At 40.4% G+C, this 13789-nt stretch overlaps 2 protein-coding genes and 1 non-coding gene across 3 annotated transcripts; 2 read left to right on the forward strand and 1 right to left on the reverse strand.

Moving 5' to 3' along the window:
- The first annotated feature begins 9770 nt into the window (after window positions 1–9770).
- Window positions 9771–9929, forward strand: LOC126793002 (U1 spliceosomal RNA). Its single transcript, XR_007671990.1, has one exon. It is a non-coding gene; the product is annotated as a U1 spliceosomal RNA (small nuclear RNA).
- A 371-nt stretch (window positions 9930–10300) lies between these two features.
- Window positions 10301–10895, reverse strand: LOC126790410 (major strawberry allergen Fra a 1.08-like). The gene has a single exon (XM_050516627.1). The coding sequence runs from the start codon at window positions 10841–10843 to the stop codon at window positions 10361–10363; it is 483 nt and encodes a 160-aa protein (XP_050372584.1). The 5' UTR covers window positions 10844–10895; the 3' UTR covers window positions 10301–10360.
- Window positions 10896–11371: 476 nt separating this feature from the next.
- LOC126790404 (protein LURP-one-related 15-like) lies at window positions 11372–12338 on the forward strand. Its single transcript, XM_050516620.1, has one exon. The coding sequence runs from the start codon at window positions 11441–11443 to the stop codon at window positions 12083–12085; it is 645 nt and encodes a 214-aa protein (XP_050372577.1). The 5' UTR covers window positions 11372–11440; the 3' UTR covers window positions 12086–12338.
- The last annotated feature ends 1451 nt before the right edge of the window (window positions 12339–13789 follow it).

The raw sequence follows: 13789 nt of genomic DNA on the forward strand, positions 1-13789 counted from the left end.
GGCTGAAGGTCTCTCGATGTCCCTGGGAATGGCGGTGGAGGTCACGGCGGCTTGGAGGCAGAGAGTGAGGCGTGAGGCAGAGGGAGACTCGGGGAACAAGTGAAGCTCTTGGCGGCGAGGCAGGGCGCCGCAAGCTCGGTGTCGCGTGCAGGGGATCTTGTGAGGCCGTAGGGAGCGGCGGTGCTAGCCACGAAGGGCTGAGGTCGGAGATCGGGGAGGGAGAGTGACTTGAGAGAGAGAGAAGGTTTCGGGGAGAGAGAGAGAACCGAGGGAGGCGGGGGAGAGAGGAACGAAAGGGTTTCCAATTATGGAAACCCTAACTGAAAATATTTCCTTTTATACCCCCTCTCAAAATCGGAAACTAACTTCCGTCATTAATAATTTTTACGTACATCGTCCGATTAGAACGCGTCACATACTCTCGAACTCGTATCGACGAGCTCTACAACTTTCGTGAAGGAAGTTTTCGCAACCGATCGACGGAATAAAAGTCGATATATACGTTGCGGAAACGTAACGTTTTTCAAATTAAACGTTCCGAGAACGTATCCGTCGCTCGTTTTATAACATCGCAACCAATCACATTCATTCATATTAAAATTCCAAATTTTATAGAATTCAAATCAAACTTAAAATTGTTTGAAATTTAGGGTTATTACAATCTACCCCCCTTAAAGGAATTTCGTCCCGAAATTCAAACCCACTCAGCGAACAACTGTGGATATCTGATCATCATGTCCGACTCTAGCTTCCATGATGCATCACCTTCATCATGATGGTTCTACAATACCTTGACTAGCTCCACTTCCTTCCTCCAAAGCTTCTTTGTGGATCTATTCAAAATACAAACCGGCTCAAAACAAAAGTGGTATCTTCCTTCACCTCAATGGTGTTATGATCGATCACATATGCGACACATCAGGATCATACTTCCTCAACATGGAAATGTAGAAGACGTTGTGAACGTCCGACATGCTAGTAGGCAAGGCTAGTTTTCCCACCTTCTCGAGAATCTCAAAGGCCCAACATACCTCGGCCAACTTTTCTTTCTTGTCAAATCTCACTACACCCAAATTTGGCCCAACAGATAGGTGATCGACATGGACCACCTTAAGTGCCTCATAGGGTACCATGCCGATGCTGGAATGGTAACTGTCGTTGTAGGCGAACTCAATCAATCTCAAATGATTTCACAGCTACCTTACAATCCAGCATACGAGTTCTCAACCTATCTGCTGTTACCTCAAACTTCCTCCATTAGACAATTTGTCACATGTCCTAACAATAATAGTTGCAAGTGAGCTACTCAAAATATAATCATCCTCTCGAAACATAATGATGTTTTCAGCATGGAGGCGTTGACGCCCTATTTTGTCTAGTTCACCCCTCTCTTGCGATTTGACAGACTATCCTCACGTCAAGAGGTAGCTCCTACCACTGAGCAGGGTCAAAACTCTCAACATCTAACATGAGTCAAATCAATGGTTAACACATGCCTCCTACTTACATTACACATAGTGATTTTCAAATAAACATGCTTTATCACGACAATAACTTCATGACTTCACCACAATGCATCGCTAGAATAACGAATATCCCAATCCTTCCAATCAACAAAATAATCTCATTTCAAGATCATCTTATTATAACCATAAAAGTTGTCGTGCATGATACCCACCCAAGTACCCTATTTGTATCGGTATCACTATAAGGAAATCTTAACTCATCGAGTTCACAACCATCACAAAACACCATCTTGGACTATGAATTACTCTCAAACAGTTCACCAGAGAATCGACTAATATACGCAAAAGGCTGTAGAAAATTCTACCACCACCACAAGAGAGATGCATCACGCATCCTACCCCTCTCATCAAAACTTACCATCGAAAATTAATTTCTGCTTCTTGCTTCCCTGAGTGGTGTGCCACAATTTACAAGTTAGACCAAGGTGGTATTTATCCCACAACGGTGAAACATGAAAATTAAGCGAATTTACAGCGCAAAAGCCTACAAGACCGCGACCGAGATATACTTTACCCCCTGGTTCATACATGCCTCAAATTCATGACATACGGTCCCACACAAACGCCCCAGTGGCATCATCTAACATATTGATTTCCCCCACCGTCGTAGTACTAATAAGTTCTGCAATTAATTCAACAACAGAAGCTGGTTATTGGGTCTATTGTCTCCTCAAAATCAACCCAAAAATGGTTGCTACACCACCACTATAAACAGTTGTTTCTTTACTTTCATTAAGAACTCTCATGGTCGACACATTCGGCCAACATAACTTCTCCGCAAACAGCAATATAATTGATTACTCTTTATCGTAGAATTATCCCTTATTGAACACCTCAGTCAACTTCGCCTTATCCAACAATAATAATCTGATGCATGGAGGGAAGAAGTGCATCTAAGTCTTCCCATACTAACACCACTTGCACTTGAAAAGAAAATTGATTTTTCAACCATTTCTTTATCGGTTGGAAGGTGCTTGTCACGAAAATTCGTCAAAACACCATTAAGCTAAGGTCATCTCATACCTTACCTTCAATAGAGTTACTTCACCGCCATTGCGTCTCATTTGGACCTGTAGCATTGTGAAGTTCAAATCCCCAACACCAAAATAATTAAATCCTGAAAGATCAGCGTTCTCAATTAAATGCTCATCTAGCAAAATAATTAATTCGTGACGTCAAAATGAAATTTCTCTAACACATTAGATTTCTTGCTCAGCCAAGAACAATGTGTAACTTCAATTGTCAATGTCCGAAACAAAACGAGTTGAAACGCAACCACGACGTATGTGAATCTCAGTTTAATAATTGTATCACCACCTTAAGGACGTATCACACACATCATCAATCCTAGGTAAATGATACATAGTCTTGATGGTCACCTTAATCATTCCCCTATAATTCACACTCAACCGCATGAGACTTCTTTTTATTCACGAATAACACCGGCACCACTCAAGCTGAGACACTAGGTTTGATGCACCCTAGGTCTAATATGTCATCTATCTGCTCTTTCAATTCCTTAAACTCGTTCTTTCCCAATCCCATAAGGCGCCTTTGATACAGATGATATACCAAGCACATCATCAATAAGGAAATCACCAACTCTCGAAGAAGGTAACTCAGCATCTCCTGAAACACCTCACTATACTCGAATAGTAGAACAATGTCTGTGATAGCCACTTCTAGATCCACAAACTCCACATTTTCCAAGACTCTAGCTATCATGGCATTATCCGACTCGAGGCACAGATACGAAACTCTGGTTTCCTGGGTCTATGAAAGAACTCATCATGTCCACACAATCAATCACCGCGTACTGCGGCCTCAACCAATCAATTCCTCAGATCACATCATAGTGTGGTCCGGAATCACTATCAAATAAGCAGAGAACTCTCTACTTCCAATCACAATAGGACAAGCCTTTCATTGTCTCCAATTTCGAGGAACACTCCAAAAGCGAAGTGACACATAAAGAGTTTCCCATAGGCGTAGGAATCAATCCTAACCCCTCCACTGCCAACTATCAATAAATGAATATGGCTATCATCCTCTTTTCTAACTCAGAGTACTCAATCATCACCAAGTAGGTCCCAATACTCCGATCCAGTGGTCCGCTACCATATGATCCAAGCGTCATGAAATGACAGCACTAGCAGCTCACTCATGTCCTTGATCAACCTCAACACACGACTATCGTCTCTAACGATAGCAACAAGATCAACTTGTCTTTCCAGTGGAGCAGCCTCCTCAAAAAGGTTCTCCACATTGCGGACTCGGCCTGCAGCCCTAACTCGGCCTCGACCTCTCGTCCGTCCTCGGCCCTGTCCACGGCCATTTTCCAATTTCATCACCATTCAACAATTAACACTCGGTCATATATGTGAAGTCTCGAATTCGACAAAATAGATCCGACTGATATCAATCATGAAATTTCAGAAGGAGGTGAATCATCGGAGTATCGTCACAATACTCTCTACAGGACCAAACCATAAGGTGTGGCTCCTAACACTCTCGCGTACCCGACGACATATCAATACCGAGGAGCATGTGATGGGAGCCCGCCTGCAGTCGGATCATCGCTCCCGGATGATATTGATAATCGCCAAATACACACTTAGGCTCTGATACCAACTGTAACGACCCCGAAATTTCGAGCTTAGAAACTCAAAATTTTAAAGTCGTTAAACACCAAATAATCTCAAATAATCGAAATCATTTAAGCGTAACAGCGGATCACATCTGAGTTTAAAATATAACTCAGTCAAGCCGATTATTACAAACCCAAATGATAATTCAACATATAACAAATGGAATTGTATAATCCTCACAACAACCTCACAAATAAAATCACACCAAATCACACACACAATCCACGCTGGAACCTCACCACGACTGGATGCGATCGACTTCGAGTCTTCGGAGTCGTCACTCAATCACCACTACTCAGCACCTGCGGAAGTATCCCCTACACCATTGAAATTGGTGCACCGGGATTGCAACACAAACCCGGTAAGCTTTGCAGCTCGTATGAGTAAAATATTAAAATAACTCTCGTCTCATAAAAGACACAACTCCACATCAACACAGTATAACGAAAATCATGAGAAAACGAGCAACCCATCTGGTTACTCTAATACTTTCACAAAATGGTAACTAATGAGCGCTGGTACACATCCGTTACCCCTCACTTAGTATACCGCTGATGTTGGGTAACCACCCGCCACCCAACATCCAAAACAAGCTGAGTACCCATGAGCAGATAACCACCCGTTACCTCCATGCAGTACTATGGCAGACATACTAGAGCTCTAACTGTATCGTAACTTTCGCCCGGCCAAAGGCTAGGTTCCGACTTGCCTCACATGTACAATAATCTCACATCATACGTATTTCTGTACGTATAAATAATAATACGTATTTCTGTACGTATAAATGTTAATACGTATTTCCGTACGTATAAATATTAATACGTATTTCTGTACGTATAAATATTAATACGTATTTCTGTACGTATACGTACGATTTAATGTAAATACAAATTCAGTAAATAAAATTTACTAAATTACCCTTTTACAAAATTACTTTTTTACATTTACTGAAAGTAATTTATATTTACATTTACCGAAGGTAAAATTTAATTACATTTACCGTAGTAAATAAAAATTACATTTACATTTACCGTACACAGTAAATTACCAAAATACCCCTTCAGTCAAAACTAATTACACCGCCTCACACGGCGGCGCGTGTGGCACACGCGCCACCTCCGGCCGGCAGCGCGTGGGGCCCACGCGCCGAGCCCAAAACCGGTGCGTGTGACGTCACCACCGTGCCTAAACTCTCCTCCTTTCTCCCCTCTTCCTTCCTCCGCCCCTAGGCAGCCCCTACACCACCCCACGCCTCGCACGCGCCGCCTAAGGCAGCGGTGCTCACCCTCACCTACCCCTCCGATCTTCCTCCCAAAAACCATCCGATTCAACCCAAAATCATCACACAATCGTCACACAACATCTCAACATGATTTAAACGCAACCTTACCTAGATCGGAGTCCAAATCGCGTTGGAAACGATAGAGTTGTCGACAAGCTTCTCGCAGGATCTTCAATCGTCGATCCGGCTCCGTGGCGGCGAAACGATGCACGGGGTGCTTGTGGGTGGCGGCTGAAGGTCTCTCGATGTCCCTGGGAATGGCGGTGGAGGTCACGGCGGCTTGGAGGCAGAGAGTGAGGCGTGAGGCAGAGGGAGACTCGGGGAACGAGTGAAGCTCTTGGCGGCGAGGCAGGGCGCCGCAAGCTCGGTGTCGCGTGCAGGGGATCTTGTGAGGCCGTAGGGAGCGGCGGTGCTAGCCACGAAGGGCTGAGGTCGGAGATCGGGGAGGGAGAGTGACTTGAGAGAGAGAGAAGGTTTCGGGGAGAGAGAGAGAACCGAGGGAGGCGGGGGAGAGAGGAACGAAAGGGTTTCCAATTATGGAAACCCTAACTGAAAATATTTCCTTTTATACCCCCTCTCAAAATCGGAAACTAACTTCCGTCATTAATAATTTTTACGTACGTCGTCCGATTAGAACGCGTCACATACTCTCGAACTCGTATCGACGAGCTCTACAACTTTCGTGAAGGAAGTTTTCGCAACCGATCGACGGAATAAAAGTCGATATATACGTTGCGGAAACGTAACGTTTTTCAAATTAAACGTTCCGAGAACGTATCCGTCGCTCGTTTTATAACATCGCAACCAATCACATTCATTCATATTAAAATTCCAAATTTTATAGAATTCAAATCAAACTTAAAATTGTTTGAAATTTAGGGTTATTACATTGCACCACCTAGAGGAAGATGAAACAGTTGATGTGTGCGGTAAGCAGACTAATGCAGCACCGTTAGCCGATCAATCATATTTGTTTAAGTTAGTTTTTGGAGAGCACCATAGATGATTACTTTTATGTGCCTTTTGAATATCCTTGTAATAGAGTAATCTATGACCTACTAGGAGTCTTTATGTTCAAACCGGTAATATTCCGAAAATTTATAATTATTTTCTATTATTATTCGGAAATATTTAAATGAGTGGTGATCTGATTATAGTACGAGGGAGAAAACGAAAGTGTTCGAGCGATTTATACTCAGAAACGTTACCGTGAGGGGTCAAGAGTTAACTTTTTATCCATTAAAAATCTCAGAAAATTTCATTCATGAAAGTCATAGAGATCGTCAATACGAGTTCATAGACGCGTGACACACTTTAATCAGATGTCGTATGTGAAAGTTGTTAGCAACGGAATTTTGATTTCTGATTTTAGAAAGAGTATAAAAGGAAAGATATGAGATTAAAAATCAGAAAATCAGTTTTTGTTTTCTCAAAATTAGCTCGGTTACTATTTACCTGAGCTCGGGTACTGTTCACGCCACTTTTCTCTCTTTGTTGCCGAATCTTTCTCTGGCCATATCGTCATCATCCGACGACGGAATTGAGTGAGAGTGTTAGACCGGTGTCGTTAGAACCGTCTCTTCGTTCTCTACCGATCTGGGTTAGTGTTTAGGAGATATTAGAGTTGTTTGAAGCCCAGAAATGAAGAAATAATACGGTTGTTCCGTTTGAAGAAGTGAGGATAACTCCTTCCTCTGACAACCAATCAAGGCGATTCTTCTTATGTTTTGAAGCTTGTAGGATGTATATCAACCCTCTAATATAGTTTTATCTATTTCGAAACACACAAGGAGAATTAACGATTTTATTTTCTAGGGTATGTGAATAGTGCCGATTTTATGTTCTTCGTCGATTGGACTATTTAGGCTTCGATTTAGACTTTAGTATCAACTAGAAAGTTGTTGGAAATGTTGTTTAGATTGTGGTGATAAATTTTGGTGATCATCGGTGGTCATCGGAACGGTGGCGGTGCATGAACAGTGATTCATGAATATTGTTTCATCAACAATGTTTTGTTTACATTTTTCACCTGTAATGAATCGTCACCTGAGATTTTACATATCGTTTTCTAAGCAATTTATCATGATATTAGGTGATCGACGAAACGAGTGAGGGAATCATTTTCGGTGTCGTGGAAGTTGCACGTAGGAAATAAAGTGAGTAAACCTCACAATGATCATTATGATCGAAGTAGTGTTATAATTATTGAATTTAGTTTGAGTTATTAACATAGTCTTTGCATCATTAGCATATAAAAATTGTTCTAAAAATATGTTTTGGTTTAAATTACGTGAACTTGATCATCTACGGTTCATGGGTAAGTGAAACACTATTTTAATAAATGATTTTAAAAGTTTTAGTGATTATAGACTATGGTGAATGTGAGTAAATCTCACTATGACAAGATTACCCTTGGCGGTGACTTATATGGTTGAATTATTAAAAAGAGTGAACTGTGACATTTATATAATATAGTGGGTTGTGTATGTGTACAAAAATGGTAAATACGATACATATATATGAGTTGTTGTATTATATAATGTCACGGTTTCTATTTAAATTATGAGATGGTTATGTTCTTGATTAATTATGGTAAATGAGACCAGAAGGGAGATAACGTACCTTTCGGTATAATTGATTATTGGGGTGACTATATAAATATTGTTGTGCAAGAGTCGCTTGGTTGTAGTACAATTACATTTGTGGATTGTTATATTGTACGTGGTTTTAACATTTAGTCTTGTTAAAACGTTTTCTATTCTTCAAACGTTGTTGGCAATAATCAGAACCAAGCATTGGCTCGGTGTCGGTTACGATTTAGTTAGAGCTCTAGTATATCTGTCGGTGTACTACATGAGGGGTAACAAATAGGTTACCTGGGTGTCATGATTACCCATGTTTTTGAGTGATATTGGATACCAGATGAGTTTCCCAGTGTCTGTCAGTGTACTGCACGAAGGGTAATAAATGGGTACCTGGGTCTTATGAGTACCCATGTTTAAAATGATTTTGAGTAACCAGATTGGTTGCCTAGTGTGTGTCGGTGTACTGCATGAGGGGTAACAGATGGGTTGTCTAGGTCTCATGAGTACCCATGTTTTAAATGATTTTGGGTAACATATGAGTTGCCCAGTATCTCATGATTACACATATTTTTAAATGATATTGGGAAACAGATGGGTTGTCCAGTGTCACATGAGTACGTTTGTATTTAAATGTTACCTGTCATATTTCATTTGTATGCGATGTATGTTATATTGTTAGTTTACTCATACGAGCTGAAAAGCTTACCGGGTTTGTGTTTACAATCCTGATGCACCAATTCGATGGTGTAGGGGATAGTTCTGCAGGTGGGCTTACTCTGAAAATTTATTTCTTCTGTTTGTGGTGAGGATTGAGTGAATTTTACATTTCTATTGGTTATAATACTGAGGTATAAACTGGTTATGTATTATTCAAGTCAACTGAGTCGTGTTGTGGACTTAGTTTCGATACACTGTTATTATAAGATGATTTCAATATATTTGAGATTGTTTTAGAGTTTTCATGGCTTCGAATTCAAATTTTTATCATTTGAAATTTCGGGGCTGTGACAAAACTAAGCCATGATATAATATTACCAAGATCGTTCATAAGCTCAGTAAAAGCTTATTATTTCAAGTTTATTTCAACAATTGCAGACCTGATTTGACATGTTTGTGCGGCTCTGCGGCTCAACAGAAACTACAGCTTCCTGACATTAATTTTAAGTTAGACCCTTTCAAGTTTGAACCACAAAAAACTACTATCAATTCTCTTGCATTCTGTGACCACTGTTTGAGAGGACTCACAATCAATATCTGTCTGGACCGATGAGCTAAAGTCCTATGAACGTCCCCCTGATTGAGATACAATAAATAAACAGGAACATTCCCAACCAGTACTCTTGGAAAAGGTATTCAATCTCTAAGTTGATCATCATGGTTTGAATCAAGCATGTAAGTATTTTGGTTGAGTCGATCTATCATCATATATGGTTTCAGTGAATCTGCAAAACCGAGGCAATATGTAAAAGACTAGAGTATTGATATTTTGGAGCAGCAACGAGTTAAGTCTGTAATGTAAAATCAAAGTCTTCGCTAGTTTACTATGGATAGGGACTTGAGATTGAATCATTATCAATGTGTCAATGTGAGATTCTTATTTGCATTAGAGAGGGACTAGTGATTAGAGAAAGTGTAGTGATCTAATGTTGACATGCGTTCCACATTGAGTACGAAGACAAAAAGGCGAGGGTGAGAGGTATAAAGTAAAAGGGATTAGCAACGGCGAAAAATACTTACCTGGACGGGGTCAATAGGCGATCAAGAAGATTCATGGCCTAGGCAAGTGACTTCCATTGCACATAGGAAGGGTGTTTGCTTAAGGTCTCCCCAAGAGGGAGAACCTACGTCATAATTTGTTGCCAGGGGGTTTGCGTTCGCGCAGCCCCTACCAATTTCATGTCTAAAGTTTTCAGAAACAAGTCCCTCTTCAATTTGTCATCATAAGCTAACGTTTTTGAACTCAGTCCTGAACTCCGGCACCTATTTTCACAATTTGCCACAAACCAGATGAGCATATTTTCGTTCATGCTGGTATGTGTTTATTATCACTGTTACTGCATTGTGAAGCGCACATAGAACTGGTAAATAGAAGGTGAATTTAGTTAATTCGTATAGAATGGAACATGCATTTTATTCCTCATATCATCAAACCGAACCCAATGAACCATTACAATCCGCCATCACTCAAAAGTGCAAGCCGAACTATCACTAGCTTGGTGTGAAAGAAAATGGATGGGCAAAAAAAAAGGACATCAATGACATTAACAAGTGTACAAGACAATAGAACAGAGCAATGCAGTTGCATCGTCATAGTTCAATTTAGTTGTAGGCCTCAGGGTTGGCCAAAAGGTGGTTCTCAATGATCTTGAACAAACCAGCAGCTCTTTCTTTTCCGGCCTTGACATGCTCTTCCTTGATCTCAACCTCTCCTTTGCAGTGGTAGTGGCTGGTGCTCTTGATGATGGAGCCTCCACTTGGAGATGCCACCAACTTAATCTCATAAGAGATTTTCTCAACCTTGTCTCCGATAGCATCCCCTTCGATAATGCTGTAGTTGTAGCCAAGGTTGTCTTTGTCAAGTCCATCAATCTGATGCTTCACGTAACTGTATTCACTTCCTTCACCGAGGTGAATCTTCTTGATGGTTCCAACACCTCCATCACCTTGAACGATTTCGACACCCTTCACAGCCTGTGGGGCAATCTTGGGGATGAGGTTATCAGCATCAAGGACAAATGCCTTGTACAGTCTTGGGGGTAGGATGACAGAGGTGAACTCGGTTTCATAAGTGAACACACCCATGATAATGGTTTGCAAGCTTAAGCTTAAGATGAGAAGATTGAAATGGGAGGAGGCTAGGAGAGTATGGGATATTGATGTGAGGAAGTGCAAGCCTTGAAGGTGGTATATAACTATATATAGGTTAAGGGTTGAAGTAGCTTGCACAGTAGATCAAAGCTAGTTTTAGCTTTAGGCAAGGGAATTTTTCAAAGAACAAGATAATAGACTTTTCAATGCCCTGGTGTCAAGCCTGAAGGGCGGCCTCAAATGGTTCTAAAAATGAGAGACACAACAAGTAGATTTACTTTGAATGTGGAGTCAAGTCTTGTACCAAAGAAAAATAATAATATGGGATAGCCGATGTTAATTGACTGCTCTACACTAATCTGGCCATTGGGGAGCTTTCTTTGACCATCCAAGAGAATATTACTCATTGCATGTATAGGGACACTCACCAGGAAGCAGCTCAAATGTCATCTCATTCTCATCTCATGTACTCTATAAATATCATTCCATACCATTCTCTTCTCTCACAACTCGCAATTACAACTCTCTTATTGCTCATCAAAACGAACAGAAAGCGTTAAATTTGACTCCCTTGGGCGAGCTAGTGATACGATGGCGTATGTTGTGCCGATGCCTGGGGCTGGGCCGAGCGTTCTGCCGCGGCAAACTCCGTTGACGGTGATCAGCCCGCAGTTCCTAGCAACCTACCCTGTGGATCTGATCATCACAGAGAAGATGATGACGATCAAGGAAGGTGCTTTCACTGTGTCAGACGTTAATGGAAATCTCATGTTCCAGATCAAAGGCTCCTTGTTCAGCTTGCACGATCGTCGAACTTTGCTCGACGGCGCCGGCACTCCTATTGTCTCCTTCCGTCAAAAGATAATGACGACACATAGGAGATGGAACGTATTTAGAGGAGACAGTTCAGACGCCAAAAATCTACTCTTTACTGTAAAAAAGTCGTCCCTTTTCCAAATGAAAACAGAATTAGATGTGTTCTTGGCAGGTAATACTTCTAATGAAAAAGCGTTCGATTTCAAGATCAAAGGAAGCTGGGGGGAAAGATCATGTACCATCTACGATAGAAACAACACTATCATTGCACAAATGCACAAGAAACATGATCTGAAAAGTATGTTCTTTGGGAGAGATGCGTTTTCGGTGACGGTGTATCCTCATGTTGATTACGCCTTTGTAGTTGCCATTGTGGTTGTCCTTCATGAGATCAACATGGACAGAAGTGGGCTAGACTGATGTGGAGATCAAAGAAGAGCATGTTAAGGCTGGCAAAGAGAAGGCAGCCCACCTCTTCAAGCTGTCCTGGCCAATCCTAATGAATACTGTTAAACTTAATTGCATGTCAGAAGTTTATTAATTTGTTCAGTTTTCAGTTTTTCACGATCTTCCCGTGTCTTAATTCTTATTCAACTTGGAATATTTACAAATCGATTGTTGTATCTTCACCTAAGATAATGAGTATCTTCAGTTACTCAATTAATTGTTGTTAGCTTGCGAACCTAGTTTCTTTGATTTCGATAACTACTAGAGAATCAAAACCTCTTTCCAATTTCCCCTCAAAAAACATTTTCTTTCGAATCCTTGGGCTGCGACAAAATTATCCACCGATGAAAAAAAATCCGCGAGACTATTGACTTTTGGGCTGCGATGTAACAAATATTGGTAACTGCGATGTGGGATGTAGAATTGGTTATACAACACACTAAACTTCATATTAATCGGATGTAATAAATATAGCATTTGTGTTGTCTTGGAAATCACAACTATTAAGCCTAACTTAGGAAACTGTTATTCATGATTTTCTGGTTGCATTGTGTCATGTAATACCTGATATAACACTCTTATTTTACTTAAAAATAGTTGTTTGTTCCTTATTAAAAGCACATTATCAATTACGTTTCATACAAAATATTTTGCAGAGACTAAAAAACTCATTGTTATTTAAAGTTGTTTTTATCTATGCATAGGATAATTGTTAGATATATTTTTTTATGGAATCCACTAGGATTTTAAATAAAACGAAGGCATGAATAGCCATTACATACTCCTCCGATGTTGTCGTGCATCATACAAAAGGTATTGAGCCGAAACTCAAACTTAGTACATAGTATATGACTATTTTTTTAAGAATTATCCCCGAATTGAAACATAGAAAAAAAATAAAAATAAAAACATATCCTACGACTTATAGAAACATAACAATATGCTAGATACCTAATCTAAATTGTCCTTGACACTAAGGCAAGCTCAATCCCACCAAGCCCAAGCCCAGACCCGAGCCCAAAGCCCAAGACCAGACCCAGCCCAGAGAGACTCGTCTTCTCTGCCCTTGACGCGAATAATTGTTACATACTTGAAATCAATAGTCAAATGCTTAGGAAAGACCAACTAAGAGACAAGGTGGGTGATAGATTAGTGACCATTATAGTTAAGAGGACACCTCAATTGCCTCCCTTAGTTAGGGGTCATTATGGGCCGGGCTAGGACTAGTCCTACCCTAATTTTAGGACTTAGGGTAGGGTCGGGTCGGGCTTTGACCGAGTCAATAAAATTTAGGGCCGGGCTAAGTCTTCAATTTGTAAGCCCAATGGCCTGCCCTACCGGCCAATTCTTTTAGGGCTAAAAGGGACGGGTCGGGTTGGGCCGGCCCTTCAATTAGGACTAAATAGGGCCAAAACGGGCCAGACATCACATTATGTTTATTAAAAAACTCTAAATAAATATAATGAAGTTATTTTTTCCTCAATATTTAATTATATAATTATACACGTAATATAAGACTCTTTTTTAACTTATAATCATATTTTACATGCATATATATGATAGATTTAGCTTAAGAAAATTATAAATATAAGCCGAAGTGCTTATATTCATATATTTAATGAACTTTCACTCAAAATCAAGGGTTATTTAACAAATCATAAACAAAATAAAACTTAG

This window comes from Argentina anserina, chromosome 4, assembly GCF_933775445.1.
Source record: "Argentina anserina chromosome 4, drPotAnse1.1, whole genome shotgun sequence".
NCBI classification, from domain to species: domain Eukaryota; kingdom Viridiplantae; phylum Streptophyta; class Magnoliopsida; order Rosales; family Rosaceae; genus Argentina; species Argentina anserina.